At 35.3% G+C, this 18,377-nt stretch overlaps 1 protein-coding gene across 2 annotated transcripts in view; it reads left to right on the forward strand.

The window, feature by feature from the left end:
- SPATA6 (spermatogenesis associated 6) overlaps nucleotides 1-18,377 on the forward strand; it is a 149,403-nt gene that overhangs the window by 2,973 nt on the left and 128,053 nt on the right. For both annotated transcript variants that reach the window (XM_080802565.1, XM_080802564.1), the window contains exons 2-3: nucleotides 15,437-15,574; nucleotides 16,689-16,737. In XM_080802565.1, the coding sequence (XP_080658691.1) occupies nucleotides 15,437-15,574; nucleotides 16,689-16,737 (187 nt within the window). The remainder of the gene's footprint in view (nucleotides 1-15,436; nucleotides 15,575-16,688; nucleotides 16,738-18,377) is intronic.

Raw genomic sequence — 18,377 nt, forward strand, 5'->3', positions numbered from 1 at the left:
CTTATCACTTGAGAGAAAATATATTGCTAGGAAGAAAGTGTGACTTTTCTCAGTGAATCTTTGGAGAAAGATATAATAGGCCAAGTAACTTGTTTTTCAAGAGCAGCAAAAAAATTACATCTCCTATCACTTACGCTTTTAATAATTGATACATCTTATCTGTGATATGAAAAAGTATTTTTGCTGCTGCTTCTCTCTTCTTTTTGTTAATAAGTACATTTTTCTTGAGATTATTTGGGAGAATGAAAAAAATCAGAAAGAGAAAAATAAAGCCTAGTGCCTGGGTAGTGAAACCAGCCAATTTGCCTTATCTGAATAGTGTCAGTTTGGGGTTAGTTTAGATATATAATTCCTGGTTTTTCTTCTGTATACTCCCTTCACCTCTTTACCTCATCAAATTATTGATAACATTGGGGCAAACAGATCTGGGTCCTTTTTGATCCCTACTCATTTGAACATTTGTGATCCTTCTCCAGCTTTCCGTGGAGTGATGTCTCACAATTGTGCTACAGTTAGTTCCCTTTGTACACCTTCCTGACCCGTTTTTCTCCTTCCCTTCCTAGAGGTGAGGCAATCAATGTCTTGAATTTGGAGTGTATTATTTTCATTCTGGTTTTGTACATTTGCTGTATATTTGTGTATGTCTGTGTGCTACTTGTATTATTGTTTTGTTTTAAAACTTTATGCAAGTGGTATTTTACTCTATGTATCCTGCATACCTGTTTTTTCCAGTTTAGTTACCAAAATTTGTCAGTGTTGATTCTTGCAGAGCAGGTCCATTTCCTTAATTGCTATATAATACTGTTTATTTTTATAATAGTGATTAATTTATATTCTTTTTTGATAAACCTTTAAATGCCAGTGAAATTTGTTGGGCTGCCTTTGTTTACCTTAGTGTTTAGGGCTCCTGCTGGTGTTAATTGTCTGGTATTCTGCACGACATGATTGTCCTATTGAATGTGTAGGTGGAAACCTTCGTACAATTATTAGAGGTTAAGAATCCGTTTTATGTATAAACACAAAGTTTTTTTTTTAATTTTTTTTTGCAAGGTGGTAAAATACATTGAATTTTCTAGGAATACAATTACAGTGTAAGTTGAGGAAAGAGTATACTTTGCTTTGTTTGAAACTCTGCTAAGAGTTTACTTTTTTGGAAAATTGTGGCACCAGTGGCAGCACTGTTTGAGTTCGAGTTGCCGGTATGGGCACTTGTCATTCTGGTTTTTAGAAACTGTCCATTTTACATAGATTCCGTGTATAGGTGCAAATGCTATATCTTCTAGCTTAGTCCTGCCATGGCATTTACATATAAAAATAGATCTTTTATTATAAATTATTTCTGGGTTTTTTGTTTTGTTTTGTTTTTACTTAGGGCATTGGTTTAGTTTTCAGTCACATGTATAGTAAATTGCAAACTATCTGTTTTAAAGGAGGGTCTTGGATCTTATAGAATACAGATCCAGTGCTCCAGGCACTAGATTTAGAAATGGAACTACTGAGGCTCAGGCGGTTGTGTTGGTTTCATAGGGCTACTATAGCGAATTTCCACAAACTTGATGTCTTAAGACAACAGAAATTTATTCCCTCGTACTTCTGGAGGGCAGAAGTCCAAAATACAAGTTCACCAGGGCAACACTCCTTCAGAAAGCTCTGGAGGTGGGTAGGGGATGAAGGGCTGGGAGGTGAGGGGTAGGGAGTAGAGGGGTAGGAGGGGTGGGATTGGGATCTTTCCTTGTTCTTTCAGTTTCTGATGGCTCCAGGCATTTCTTGGTTTGTGGCTACATAACTTTAGTCTAATCCAAGAGGTTTTATTTTCTGTGAATAGCCAGTTTATATTCTTTGCCTTTAGGAATTCCAGTGGTTTTTGTTGTTTTTTTTTTTTCCTTCTTGTTGACTATTTCTTGGCTACTAACCTATCAGTTATATGTAATATAAATTTCAACGATCTAGTTGAACCTATTTTTTTCACTTTGTTTTTGCTGTCTTTAACAAATACATTTTTATTTCTTTTCTTTTCTTTCTCACTGGGGAAAAAATCAATGCTACTGATTTAAGTTAACTCTTTATAGAACTATATATGCAGCAAGTATACTTACAAATCCGAAGTGTGTAATCACCACCTGGATCAATAATTAGAATATCAGCACCCCACATTGCACTCTTGTGCTCCATCCCTCCCAGCCACTCCTTTTGTGCCCTCCTCTCCCAAAGGTAACCGCTATCAGGACTTCTATCACAATATAATTTGAATTCATGAAATCTCTTTCTCCACAGTATGAACTTCTTAATGTCTAGTTTCTTTGTGAGAATTCAGCCCTGTCATCTTGTAAAACAATAGTTCTTAATCATTCTGTTGTTTTTTTCTCCCCAGCTTTATTGAGCTATAATTGACACATAATATTGTATGAATTCGAGGTGTACAACAGGTTGATTTGTCCCGACTGTTGTAGGGACACCTGTGTGGCGCAGTCACTTAAGTGTCTGCCTTTGGCTCAGGTCGTGATCCCAGGATTCTGGGATGGAATTCTGTGTCAGTCTCCTTGCTCAGCGGGAAGCCTGCTTCTCCCTCTGCCTTCACTCCCCCTGCTTGTGTGAGGACTGTCTCTCTCTCTGACAAATAAATAAATAAAATCTTTTTAAAAAAAGATGAGTTTGATAAATTTATAAATTGCAGAATGATCACTGCTATAGGATTAGCTAATTAGCTACTACCTCCATCCTGTCACATAGTTACCATTTATTTTTTGTGGTGAGGACGTTTAAGATCTATTCTCTTGGCAATATCAAGTATATAAGACTGTATTAGCTATAATTACCATGTTGTACATCAGATCCCCAGACTTGTCAGTCTTACAACTAGAAGATTGTATCCTTTGACTAATAATTATCTCCCCATTTTCCCTATGTCTCCCAACCCCTGGTAACCACCACTCTACTCTGCTTCTCTGAGTTTATCTTTTTTAGATTCGACATATATGTGGTATCATACAGTATTTGACTTTCTCTGACTTCCTTCACATAGCATAATGCATTCGAGGCCCATCCAGATTGTCTCAAATCAAAGAAGGATTTCCTGCTTCCTCATGGCTATAGATTATATATGTATAATCTCACATCTTCTCACATCTTTATGCATTCAGGGACAGTTGGGCACTTAGGTCGTTTTCCATATCTTGGCTATTGTAATTCTGCAACGAACATCAGAGTACAGACATCTCTGTGAGATCCTTTTTTAAATTCCTTTGGATATATACCCAGAAGTGGGATTGCTGGGTCATATTGTAGTTCAAGTTTGAATTTTTTGAGGAGCTTCCATACTGTTTTCCACACTTGCTGGACTCAGTTTACATTACCATCAATAGTGCAGTAGGGTTCCCTTTCCTCCACACCCTTGCCAACACTTAGGATTTCTTGTCTTTTTGATAATGGCCATTATGACATTTGTGAGGTGATATCTCACTGCGGTTTTGATTTGCATTTCTCTGATGACAGTATGTTGACTACCTTTTCATATGCCTGTTAGCCATCTGTATGCCATTCCTGGAAAACTGCCTATTCAGTTCCTTTGTATCCATTCTACTGTTGATGGACATTTTCCCAGTTTGGGGATATTACAAATTGTATTCCTATGAATATTCTTTTTTTTTTTTTTAATATTTTATTTATTTGGCAGAGAGAGAGAGAGAGAACAAGCAGGGGGAGCAGCAGGCAGAAGGAAAGGAAGAAGCAGGCTCCCGGCTGAGCAGGGAGCCCGAGGTGGGGCTCAATCCCAGGACTCTGGGATCATGACCTGAGCCAAAGGCAGATGCTTAATCAACTGAGCCACCCAGGCACCATCCCCCCTCCATGAATATTCTTATATGTCTTTTCACACATTTTGAATTCAGCACATTGCTGAAATCTCACATTAGTTCCAGTCATTATTTGGATTTTCTATGTGGAAAATCATGTTGTTTATGGATAAAGACGGTTTGACTTTTCCTGATCAATGTTTTTTTTTTGTTTGTCTTATTTTCTTTCCTTTATTGTATGTCCTTGAGTAGAATTTCTGGTATAAAGTTAAACAGTAGGAATAATAGTAGATATACTTATCTCTTTATTTTTATTTTGAGTTGTGCTTCTGAGGTTTCACCAGTAAGTATTCTATTGAATCTTACAAATTTGCTGACATGGATTATTTTTTGACTTAAAAAAGAAAAACCGTGGCAATTTCATATAGTTCAGCCTAATGTAATATTGGCTCTAGGATTTTCATTTGCTGAATTAAGAAAGTTCCCTTCTATTCTTCATTTTGGAAACATCCTGAGGCATTGAATTATACTGAATTCTTTTTGAGATTATTAGGTAATATTGTTCCCAAAGTCTTTAAAAGGACACATTTTGTGATGTTGCATTCTTTGTTTCCTATGGTAAATTCTTTTTGTTAGAATGCATTATTTTTTCTGTATTTGGATTGGCTTATTTTTTTATTTAGGATCTTTCGTTTGTGTTCATACATGAGGTTTTGCTATCTGAGTCAGATACTTGTTTCATTAAGATTTCGGTGGGGGTTTTTTTTTGCTTTTTTTTTTTTTTAAAGATTTTATTTAACTGTCAGAGAGAAGGAAAGAGAGCATGCAAGCATGGGGAGCGGCAGGCAGAGGGAGAAGCAGGCTAACTGCTGAGCAAGGAGCCAGGTTCAGGACTCGACTCCGGGATCATGACCTGAGCTGAAGGCAGACATTTAACCTACTGAGCCACCCAGAGTCCCTTGGTTTTTTATTCTTAAAACATTTATTTTAAGATATTTTAGACATACAAAAAATTATAAAGAGCAACATAATGAACACCCATGTGCCTACCTATCAGCTTAGGAAGTAAAATATTTTGGATGAAGGTGAAGCCTCCTGTATATCTCTCTAATAGAATCCTTTCTCCCTTCTGCCCTTTGGCTACTCACTATTCTGAATTTTGTTTTATCATTTCTCTGCATTTCTTAATATTTTTCTCATATTACTGTCTGTCTTTAGGGCACTTGATTTGCTTCCAAGTGATGCTTAACTGACATCCCAAAAGGATAGATAATATTGTTCTAAAATTATTTGGTTCTAAATATTTTATCATTTTTATTGTGATTTCTACTTTAGCTTATGAACTATTTAGGATTTAGTTTCATTTTCAAGAAGGCATAGGATTTATATATGTGTATATACTCCCCTGTCCCATGCTATACTTACCTACACATATACAAACATACTATCTTTTATGATGGTGTTTTAATTTAATTGCATGGGGGTATTGAATGACATCTGCATGATACTATTTCCATTGAGATTTCTTTTGTGTCCTAATACTTATCCAATTATTGTGAATGTTCTCTATTTACTTGAAAATTATGTATAACTTCATTTTTTGGATGTAGGTCTCTACAGCCATTATCAAATGGAGTTTATTTTCTCTAAAATATCTTCAATTCCATATTAATTTTTTTGTCTGCCTGATCTACCAGGTTGTAATGGAGATATATTAAAATTTTCACTATGTTTGTATATTTCACTTTATTCTTGATGTATTCTAGTGCACTGTGATCTGTAGAACTGGATTCCTTTCTACTTACTCTGTTTTGTACTGGGTGTGTACTTTCCCTTTGGGAATTTGTGGGTTTCTTCAGTTCTAGGTAAATTCTTAGCTATTATGTCTTTGAATTTCATTTTTTTCCCTCCTGTTTTCTTTTTTCCTCTGACACTATTAGACATATATTGGAACTTTTATCTATTCTCCACATTTCTTAAGTGCTTTTTTTGGTGTAATTTTTACTTTTATATCTTGTTCTAGGGAATTCTTCACGATTATATTATTAAATTATTAAGTTAAATTGTAAAAATCTCCTGTATTGAAGGGTGTCTGGGTGACTCAGTTGGTTAAGTGTCCCAGCTCTTGATTTCAGCTCTGGTCATGATCTCAGGGTCATGAGATCAAGCCTTGCATAAGACTCTGCACTGAGTATGGAACCTGCTTGAGATCCTCTCTCTCTCTCAAAGCCCCTCGCCCCTGCTCCTGGATGTGCACATGCTCTCTCTCTGTTTCTCTCTCTCTCTCTCTCTCTCAAAAACAAACAAATAAACAAACAAAAAACCCAGGGGCACTTACGTGGCTCAGTTGGTTAAGCATTTGCTTTTGGCCCAGGTCATGATTCCAGGGTCCTGGGATGGAGCCCCACCTTGGACTCCCTGCTCAGTGTGGAGCCTACTTCTTCCTCTCCCTCTGCTCGTCCCCCCTGCTCACTCTCTCTCCTGCTTTCTCTTTCTCAAATAAATAAATAAAATCTTAAAAAAAAAAAAACAACCCAAACTCCTATATTGAGATTTTTAACTTCATTGACTACATGTTCAAGGATTCTCATATAGTCTGTCTTCGTATTTATTAATTTATTAATTTTTTATTTTTTATTTTTTTAAAGTAAACTTTACCCCCAATGTAGGGCTTGAACTCACACCCTGAGATCAGTAGAGTCATGCTCTACTGACTGAGATAGCCAGCTGTCCCTAGTCTCTCTTTTTAAACAACTGCCAAGTATTTTCCTTCTCTGTTTTAATTTTATAGTTTTGGTGTCTTTTTTTTTAATTCCTCCCCTTCTTAGATGAAAAATCCTAACTACTTATTTTAAAATTGTTTTCAGATTATATAAATTACTTTACTTTTCATTTGAAGTGAAATTATCTCTGGATTGTCAACTCCATTGGTTTTTTTTTAGCTCTTGGAATTGCACTGAAATTATAGACCAGCTTTGGGAGAATTGCTATTTTAACAGTATTGAGTCTTTCAGTCCATGAACCTGGTATATTTTTACATCTATCTGGACCTTCAGTTTCTTTCAGAAGTGTTTATTGTTTTCAGTAGACATTACACACATACATATTTTGTTTAAATGTATATGTAAGTACTACATACTTCAGGTTTTAATGCTATTATAAATGGTATTTTAAAATTTTTCATTTTATAAATGTTATTGCTGGTATAGAGAAATAGATTTGACTTTTTGCATATTGAATTTATATCCTGTGACATCAGACTCTTTCCTTATTTCTAGTAGCATTTTTGTACAGTGTAGACTACAATTAGGTTGTCTACAAATACTCAGTTTTATTTCTTTTCAATCTGTATACATTTTATTTCTTTTATTTTTCAAATTTCCTTTTCTTGTCCTTTGTACTGGCCAGGACCTTTATAATAGTACATTGTTGAATACAGGTGTTGAGCATGGACATACTGACCTTTTTGGCTGATATTGGGGAAGCATCCAGTCTTTCAGCACTATGTATGATATCAAATTCAGGCTTTTTCATAGATATTCTTTATCAGTTGAGGAATTTCCTGCAGTCCTCTGTTTGCTAGAGCTTTTATCATGAATGGAGCGTACATGTGTTAAATGCCTTTTCTTTTTTTTTTTTCTCTTTTTTTTTTCTTTTTAAAGATTTTATTTATTTATTTGACAGATAGAGAGATCACAAGTAGGCAGAGAGGCAGGCAGAGAGAGAAGGGGAAGCAGGCTCCCTGCTGAGCAGAGAGCCCGATGCAGGGCTCGATCCCAGGACCCTGAGATCATGACCTGAGCCGAAGGCAGAGGCTTAATCCACTGAGCCACCCAGGCGCCCCTAAATGCCTTTTCTGTAGAGAAAGAATTAAAGGGAATTTCTAAGATCTAATGCTATAATACACCTTTTAGAAGTGATTTAATTGTATCTAACACATTTCTATATATTGTCTTTTCATTTTCATGCAGTCCAAAATATTTTTTAATTTGTTTTGTAATTTCTTCTCTGACTCATATGAGTTATTTAGGAATACAGTGTTTAATTTCCAAATACTTAGTTTTTTTTTTTTCAGGTATTTTCCTGTTATTTATTTCTATTTAATTTAATGGGGCTAGAGAATATAGTCTGCATGATTTCAGTCCTTTTATGTTTGTTGAGACTTCTATGACTCACAGTATCATCTTTCTTGATAAATGTTTTCATGTGTACTTAGAAAAAAAAAGTATATCCTGCTGTTGGATGGAGTATCACATAAATATCAATTAGATCAAATTATTTGAATGTTGTTGTTCACATTTTCCATACTCTTAGTGATTTTTTGATTGCTTATTTTATCAGTTACTAAGAGGAAAGTAATGAAATTCAGTTTGTTTCATTTACTTTGATAGTATCTTAATTGGTTACACATTTAATTTTCTTATATCTTCTTGATTTTTGAAATTTGAAACTTGAAATTTGACAAATCAAATTTTTAATCAATATGAAATGTTTCACTTTAACTTGGGTAATCTTTCTCTTTCTGAAGTCTACTCTGTATCATATTAAGACAGTCCCCTAGCTTTCTTATGATATTCATATATTCATATGATATGCCCTTTTCTATCATTTTGCTTTTATCCTGAATCTTTAATTAAAAAAAAATAAGATATAATTTACATATATAAAATATACCCATTTAAAGTGTACAATTCAGTGAATTTTTATATATTCATGAAGTTGTGAAACAATCACCACTAATTCCAGAGCATTTTCATCACCCTATAAAGAAATCCCATACCAGGGGCTCCTGGGTGACTCAGTGGGTTAAAGCCTCTGCCTTTGGCTCAGGTCATGATCCCAGAGTCCTGGGATCGAGCCCCACATCGGGCTCTCTGCTCAGCAGAGAGCCTGCTTCCTCCTCTCTCTCTGCCTGCCTCTCTGCCTACTTGTGATCTCTGTCAAATAAATAAATAAAAAATCTTAAAAAAAAAAAAAGAAAGAAAAAGAAAAGAAATCCCATATCCATTAGCTGCCATTCCTCCTCCTCCCTCTTCCCGAGACCCTGGCTACCACTAATTGGATTTCTAGGTCTATGGATTTGCCTATTATGGACATTTATATAAATGGAATCATATAATATATGGCCTTTTGTGTCTGGCTTCTTTCACTTAGCATGTTTATAGGATTTATTCATGTAGCATCTATCAGTACTTTATTCTTTTTTATGGTCGGATAATATTCCATTGTATGGATATACCACGTTTTGCTAATCCATTCTTCAGTTGGTGGACATTTGGATTGTATCTGTTTTTTGACTGTTACGAATAATGCTGCTTGTATGTATTAATACTCTTGCTTGTATGTATAATACTCTTGTATGTATTTTTGGGTTCCTGTATGTTTTCAGCACTCTCAGGTATATACCTAGGAATTGCTGAATCTTATGGTAACTATTTAGTTTTTTTGATGAACTACCAAACTTTTTTCTACGGTGACTATGCCGTTAATACATTTCCAGTAGCAAAGTGTGAGGGTTCCCATTTTTTGGGATACTCCCCAACACTTGTTTTTGTCCATCTTCTTAATTATAGTCATCCTAGTGGATGTGAAGAGGTATCTGATTATGGTTTTGATTTTTATTTTCCTAATGACTAGTGATTTTGAACATTTTCATGAATTTATTGGTCATTTACTTATCTTCCTTGAAGAGATAGCTATCTTTTTTTGCTTCATGGGTTTTGGAACTGTTAAGTGCACATATATTTTCTTGAAATGTATGTCATATGTGTTTTTAATTGTTGTGTCATTATAAAATGTCCTTCTTTGTTTCTAGTCCAATTTTTGTTTTAATGTCTATTTTGTCTGATATGAGTATAACTACTGCAGTTTTTTTGGTTACTGCTTGCATAGTTAATTTTTTCCATTCTTTTACCATCAACCCATTTGTGTCTTTGGAGCTGAAGTGTGTTTCTTATAGAAAACATATAGTGGGATTATAGTTTTTATCCATTTTATGAAGTTCTGCCTTTGCTTGGAGTAGTTGGTAAGTTTACCTTTCATGTAATCACAGACAAGGTAGGATCTGCCTCTTTCATTTTGCTATTTATTTTCTGCATGTCATGTCTTTTTTTGTTTCTCTGTTTCTGCATTAGTGCCTTTTGTGTTAACTGTTTTCTAATGTACCATTTTAATGCCTTTGTTTCTATTACTATATTTTTTAGTTATTTTCTTAGTGGTGGTTGTCCTGGGGTTCATAGTTAACGCCTTAGTTTATAACAATCTAGTATGGATTAATACCAAATTTAATTTGATAAAACTTTTGCTTCTATTTACCTCCATTCCCTCTCTTCTTAATGATTTTATTTTCATGCAAATACATCTTTATACAGATGAGCCTCATCAACACAGTTTGATAATTGCTGCTTTATGTAATTTTATTTGAAATAAGGATGGAGAAATAAGAAAAAAAAAACTATACTGTCATTATATTTATTTATGCAGTTTCCTTCCTGGTGCTTTTTTTTTTTTTCATGTGGTTGGGAGTTGTCTAGTGTCCTTACATTTCAACTGAAGGATTCTCTTTAATATATCTTGCAGGGAAGTTGTGCTAATGATCTGTTCTGTTCATCCAAGAATATCTTAATTTTCCTTCCTTTTTGAAGAGAATTTTTTGTTGAAATTGAATTCTTATTTGAAAAAATTGAAGTACAATATGCAAATACTATGAAATTCCTTCAGCGCTTTGAATAAGTCATCCCACTTCCTTCTAGCTTCATGTTTCTGAAGCAAAATCAGCTGTTAAACCTATTGAGGATTTTTTGGTACTTGCTGAATCACTTCTCTTGTATTGCATTAAAGATTCTCTCTTCATCTTTGTCTTTTGAAAGTTTGATTATGATGTATGTGGTTTGGAATTCTTTAAGCTTGTTGGGTGTATAGATTGCAATTCTTTAAATTATGGAAGCTTTTGTCCATTATTTTTTGAATATTCTTTCTGGCCATTTCTCCTCTTATTCTGGGGCTCCTAGTATATCTATGTTGTTGTGCTTAATGGTATTCTACAGATCTCTGAGAGTCTATTCATTTTTCTTTTTCTTTCTGTTCTTTAGGATGATAATCTCAGTTGACATATTTTCAAGTTCACTTATTCTTTCTTCTGCTAGCTTCTCTAGTGAATTTTTTTTCATTTCTGTCATGTACTTTTCAACTCTGGAATTTCTTGGTTCTTTTAAAAAATGATTTATGTTTATTGATATTCCTTCTTTGATGAGACATTATTGCCATGTTGCCATACTTTATTTTAGATATTTAGACAAGGTTTCCTTTAGTTCTTTGCACATATTTATAATAGGTGATTTAAAGTCTCTGTTTAGTAAAGCCAACTTCTGGGCTTCCTCAGAGACAGTTTCTATTGACTGCTTTTTGCCCTTGTGTATGGGTCATACTCTTGTTTCTTTGTACATAATATTTTTTGTTGAAAATTGAACATTTGGGGCGCCTGGGTGGCTCAGTGGTTAAAGCCGCTGCCTTCGGCTCAGGTCATGATCCCATCGTCCTGGGATCGAGCCCCGCATCCCGCTCTCTGCTCAGCAGGGAGCCTGCTTCCTCCCTTCTCTCTCTGCCTGCCTCTCTGCCTACTTGTGATCTGTCTGTCAAATAAATAAATAAAAATCTTTAAAAAAAAAAAAAAAAAAAAGAAAATTGAACATTTAAAATAATACAGTATGGAACTCTGGAAATCAAACTCCCCCCTATTTCTCAGTGTTCATTGTTTGCTGTTGCTTTTTGTTTGTTTAGTTACTTTCCTGAGTTAAAGTCTGTATTCTTTGTCATGTGTGGCCACCAGAGTCTCTTCTTGGTTAACTTAATGACTTGCTAATGACTGGATTTATATATCCTTTAAATGTCTTCAACCAATAAGTCTCCCAGTCTTTGCTAAGGATCTCTGTGTGCTTGTTGGGGCATGTTTTCTAAGCCCTACAGGGAGTTTACAACTGTGGCTTAGCCTTCATTTCCAACTATCCCAAAGCCTCAAGGTCAGCTATAGGTGAGAGATTAGGGTTTCTTCAGGTCATTTCTGGGCACATGCACAGCCCTGAACATGTGCATGATCTTCTAAATTGACAAGAATATATTGTACTTCTCAAAGACAGCACCCTCCCCAGCCCTCATACACCCATATACATGATTTTCCAGCTTTACCTTTTAAGCATTTTGATCAGGTTATGTTTTGCCTCACTTGTGATCACTGCCTCAGGCATCTGTGGTGTTAAACAATTCCTACTGATTGTTTTTGACAATTGCCTTGAGGAAAAAGGCTCTTTACGTGAGTGAACTCCGGTTCAAGTCAAATAGAATCCCTGTGAATGAGGGCTTCCAGGGTACTGTCAGACAGATCAAATAATGACAAGTTCCTAGGAATGGGGCTTTGGTGTAGCACTAAACCTGTTCTCCTCCAGTATCTGTGAGACTGCTGGTTTTCATGGCTACTATAATTCTAAGGATTTTGGTTTTCAAGGCTTCAGAAGACCTGAGTAGAGGGGATTGTGAGTAGAATACATTAACATACCACAATATCACTGTTTTAACCAAAGCTCAGCTGTTTTTCTCCAATAAATGCTCTTCAGATTGTTGCACATCTCTGGTTAATTTTTAAAGCTGTAAAAAGTTCATTTTGACGGGTGTTGGTAGTATTCCCTTTTGCTTTTATAGAGGGGCTGATTTTTAGAGGTATTCAATATACCATTCTGAAAGTACCTTTTCTTTTTTTTTATACTTTAAAAATTTTTTTATAAACATATAATGTATTTTTAGCCCCAGGGGTACAGGTCTGTGAATCGCCAGGTTTACACACTTCACAGCACTCACCACAGCACACACACCACCCCCCCAATGTCTATAACCCCACCACCGTCTCCCGACCCCCCTCCCCCCAGCAACCCTCAGTTTGTTTTGTGAGATTAAGAGTCTCTTATGGTTTGTCTCCCTCCCGATCCCATCTTGTTTCATTTATTCTTTTCCTACCCCCCAAGCCCCCCACGTTGCATCTCCACTTCCTCATATCAGGGAAATCATATGATAGTTGTCTTTCTCCGATTGACTTATTTCGCTAAGTATAATACCCTCTAGTTCCATCCACGTCGTCGCAAATGGCAAAATTTCATTTCTTTTGATGGCTGCATAGTATTCCATTGTATATATATACCACTCTTCTTTATCCATTCACCTGTTGATGGACATCTAGGTTCTTTCCATAGTTTGGCTATTGTGGACATTGCTGCTATAAACATTCAGGTGCATGTGCCCCTTCAGATCACTACGTTTGTATCTTTAGGGTAAATACCCAGTAGTGTAATTGCTGGGTCATAGGGTAGCTCTATTTTCAACTTTTTGAGGAACCTCCATGCTGTTTTCCAGAGTGAAAGTACCTTTTCTATGTCTGTCTTTATCTTTAAAGGAATTTTCTTTGAAGACCACATATTATGTCTTGCCTTTTTATCCAATCTGAACAATTTCTGCTATTTAATTAGAATGCTTAGAATATTTGCATTCATGTAATTATCCATATGGTTGTTTTATTTTCTATTTTTCCCATCTGATTTTCTTTACCCATCCTCCTTTCCTGATTTCTTTTTGGAAAGCTGCTCAGTGTTCTTTTAAAGCATGGCAGAATTTGTAGACTTGTGGATGAGAAAAACTCATGGTTTCTCGCATATATTACACATTGGAAAGAAAGTCAGTAGTTTCTAGTAGGACAATTAGAGCAGCTGTGCTACTCAATATAAGTGACAAATTTGAACCAAGGATGTAATTTTAAATTTTTTACCAGCTACATTTGAAAAAGTTAAAAGAAGTAGGTAAATTAATTTTAATAATAATTTCATTTAGATCAATATATTTAAGGCATTAGTTATTAATGAGATATTTTATGCTGATTTTGTAATGAGTCTTCAAAATCTTCAAAATATTTCATTTTACACTCAATATCTATCTAAATTTTGGACTAGCCACAACTATAGGCATAAGTGGCTTTCAGATACCACATTGGGTACCGTGGAGTTAGAGGGATTCTAACAGATTTGATTTTAATGAGGCACAGTAAGAAATGAAGGTGATGGGCAACATGAAATTTGCTGAGGACATGGATTTTAATAGATTTTAATGATCAGTGGGGGAATATATTAGGACAGAAGTGGAAAACAATAAGAGGGAGATGGAGTCAAAATATCTGGAACAGAAAATAATCTTAGCTGCTATGTACAAAGAGACATGAAGTCTTAGTCATTTATTCAGTGCAGGAATGTGTTGAGATGACAAATGATAATGATTTTCAGTCTAACAATAGCTCTAGCTAGTATTGGTTGAATGCTCTGTTAGACACTTTTCTAAGCACTTTTGAATGTTTTGTATTCATTTACTGTGTCATTTTAAATAAGTGTATCACCTATACTTTCTTGGGGCTCTGTTGTTATCATATATAAAAAAATATGAATCTGTACTTGATAATCTCTAAGCTTCTCCTAAATACCAAAGTCTATAGTTTTGGATATATTGATGAGGAAAATAAAGTTTCTGTCCTCGGCAATTATAATTTAAAAAGGTGAGATGTATCCACTTAATTAAAATGTGTGGAGACAATAATTGGGCCTTAAGAGAACTACAAAATGTTATGAGAATCTAAAATGTATTTACTTGAATATAGTAAATTCGTGGTAAATGTTTGGATTAGATTGAATTGAGTAATGATAGCTGGTGAGTCAAGAGAAGTTTTTTGTAGGAGATGCAGTTGATTAATGTAAGCCTTGGGAAGTGGTGAGTGTAAATGAGGAGGAGATGGAATGGAGTGTTGAATAATCATCCATATAATGGGAGAATGTAATGTGTGTGTTCAGAGGATAATAAAAGATACTTTGACTGTATTACTGGGGAGCCATTGAGAAATATTACTATGTGGGTAAGTTGGATTCAAATCTTAGAGAGCCTTTAATATCCTACTAAGTGTGTGGTTGATCACTGCCAATGAAATATGGCAGGGACCGGGGAGACTATCCCATGTAGTTTTTAGAAACCCTATATTTAGTGCCTATACTTTCTGTCAATGATGAGGCTAATTAAGTGCAATTTCATATTTAAAAAATTTCATTGGGCTAGAAACTTATAATTCACTGGCTTTGAAACTTTGTCATATTGCTTTTCATGAGGGTGTGTATGGGCTGCTATTTAGGATGGTACAGGTCAGATTTGTGCTTTTTATCGCTAGTTTTTGTGTGTGTCCTCTAGGATAGTGCTGTGTTTCTGCTGGATCTTAATCCTTTGTGATTAAATGATGCTGAGTAAGTTTATGTCAGCATTCAGCATGAAGTGGGTGCCTAAGGCTGACTGTTTAAAACTGTTAGTGTCTGTCCCAAGAGCCAGTACACAGAGCTTCAAATGTGGCACAAAGAACCAAATGGAAAATCATGTATTTCTCAGAGGGATGGAAGTTATAAAGGCATTTCATTTAACTCTGCAAACATGAGAATCTCTCTCTCCTTTTTTTATTTGAGCGTAATTTTATTAGCTTAGCAGACTAGTGTTTTTATGTAATGCCTTGTAAATTATTTTAGTAGGACAGTTCAGGGGATTCGTAAAGCAGTTACATCTCTCTATCTAATTTCATTCAGGTAACTTGTCCAGGAGTGGTGCTGAAAGACAAGGAGGACATCTATCTTAGCATCTGTGTGTTTGGCCAATACAAAAAGACACAATGTGTCCCAGCCAATTTTCCACTGGTCTTCAATGCCAGAATGGTGTTTGAAAAGGTGAGTTCAAATATCTTATCAAATATTTACAAATAATCAGAGTACTTCCGAATTTTTAATAAAAACCCAGAACATAAATTATTGTTGCTGACTATATACTTTGGTTTATTCAAAAGGAGATTTGTAATTTAAACCTGAAAATAAATATTCATTATTTATGCATTGAATCAGTTGCCTCTTTTTCAGGATGGATCAGTTTATTTCTAAAATTGTGTTAGTGGGCTTTATTTAAAATAGAGCATCTGAGTATTAAATAATTTTTATAAAAAAGAGGGAGGAGACGTTAATAGGTAAAAATTTACAATGGCTATCTTGTGGTACTTCATTCTATGAGTTTCTTTTCTATTTTCCCCTGAAACTGCTGCTTCTAGTTATTACTAATCATATTCCTCACTTTTTTATTTTCTTCTTTCCTTCCTTCCTTCCTTTTCCTTTTCTTCTGCAAGGAATTACCCATGTCTCGCTTTGTTCCATGCACTGTTCTATAGGCACTGGGTAAACAAGACAAACAGCCTCCTCTCTCAGAGCTTTCATTGTAATGTGAGAAACAGAAAATAATCAAGTAAACACAGGAATAATGCAATTTTAGATAGTGGTAAGTGTCATGAAAGAAGTAAAGGGAAGGCAGGGGGACAGGGAGGGGCTGAGTGATTAGGGGGATTATCTAATTTAAAGGATAAAGAAGGCAGTAACATTTAAGCTGAACCTGAATTATAAGACAGTTATCAGTTATTCAAAGGTCTAGGGGAAAAGTATTCAAAGCAGAGGAATAGCAGATATAGAGGCATCTTATTGGGAATAAGTTTGGTGAGTTGCAGGAGCACCAAGAAGGTCAGTATGACCATGGAAACAAGCAGGGGAGGAACTGGAGGTGAAGATAAAGCACGGGTGAAGTTGGAGAGGGAGCGTTGGTCAGCTGTAATATGTAATTGTTAAACCCTCCATAGTGATCATGGGAAGCAGAGATGAAGTGACAGTCTTCAATAACGTCAAGTTTCTTTGGTTGGGAAAGGAGTATTTGGGGAATGAGAGGGAAAACACGGAGAGTTTTATGTGTATATTCCTCTCACTTCCTCCTCTCCACCTTGCCTCCCTCCCTGCTCTCCCTCTCTAGGTGTTCCCTGAAGCAGTTGACCCTGGAGATGTGGTTGCACAGCTTGAATGTAAGTTTTTAACTTTTAATTCCTGATTCTAGGACATTTTAGAATTATGCTTCTTAATCTTGGGTTAGGTAAAAGTTAAAGAAGAGTCTACTAGGAATTTTAAAAATCTTGAGTTGATAATTTTAAAACAATTTTTTAAAACATTTTTCAGAATATACCTGGAATAATAAAATATACATGTGCTGTACAGAGGCAGAGAGTTTTTGCTTTTTCTGTGTTAGGTCTGTGGGTATCAAAAAGACTTACTTGAACCTTATATTGATTTAGATGATATGAAGTGTTTTTGATGTAAAGATAGAGATCCACGTTGGGTGGGGCTTTGCCCTGCAAACAAGCATATGTCTTTAACCCCAGTGTATTACAAATTAATAGAGTAAATAATAGAAGATTGAAGTAATGGAAGCTTAAAATTGAAGTAATGAAGTAATGGAAGCTTAAAATTATATATGATTTGCATTTTGTATTTGCATCTAATATGTTGGTAAATTATTTGAAGTGACATTTTCAAGGCTGTGAGTAATAGTAAATTCCTCAAAGTACTAGGAAACAACTATAAAAAGATACAACTATTTTTGAGAGCAGCAATGCAAAGCTGTATGTATACTTGGGAGTAAGTTACTCAAGCTCTGGGTATGAAATGAAAAGCTCTGTTATTTATTCTTGTGATTAGAGAGGGACCTGAGATCACTGGTTTGGCCTAATAAATATCTGTGGTTCAAAACACCAACAATAATGGGCATCATCAGTGTCACCTGTTCTTCCCCCCTGCACCCCAGTGGGATTCCAGCCTTGTAGAAACATGGAACCCAGCATCATGCTGGAATCTGGGCATATGGGGAGAAATAGGGGCAGCTTACTGTCTTATCTTTGTGAATTACACAGTTTAATGATTCTTCTCCAGAGAACTCTTATGGCCAGCGTCAATACCTTATTTATTTCTTTGTAGTTGTTCTAGTGCTTGATATTCTGTCTTTCACTGTGGTGGATTAGGTAGGCGGCAGATTGGTGTTAGTAGGTAAATGCCTTTTTTAAAATTAACATTAAATAAATGTTAATATTTCTTGTACATCTTCTTCAGTAACTGGGAAATTGTGTTGTGTATCTTAGAAAATATGAATTGTGATATCTAAATATTATCTAATATCTAGTATTGTTATCTCATCTAAATATGAGATAATTATTTCATTCTGAAATTCTTTTGTTTAAAACATAATTCTTTTTTTACTATTTGTATTTTTTTTTAAAGATTGATTTATTTATTTGAGAGAGAGAAAGAGAAGGAGAGTGGGAGTGGGGGAAGGGACAGAGGGAGAGAATATTCAAGTAGACTCTTGCTGAGCTCAGGGCCCCATACAGGGCCCAGTCTCACAGACCATGAGATCAGGACCTGGACCAAAACCAAGAGTTGAATGCTTAACTGACTGAACTACACAGGTACCCCTTTTTTTCTATCTGATTTGAAATTTTGGGACTATAAGAAGAGTACTTAATGGTTATTATTGTGGTTATTATTATTTGGAAACTTTCTTGCCTTGCTTTTCCTGATTTAGTTTTTCTCTTAGGTCTCTTCCCATCTTACTGATTCCACTTTTTGGTATCTTTCTCAAACTCCTCTTTCTCTGCTCTTTCTTTAAATATTA

The sequence above is a fragment of the Martes martes genome (assembly GCF_963455335.1).
Source record: "Martes martes genome assembly, chromosome: 4".
NCBI lineage: Eukaryota > Metazoa > Chordata > Mammalia > Carnivora > Mustelidae > Martes > Martes martes.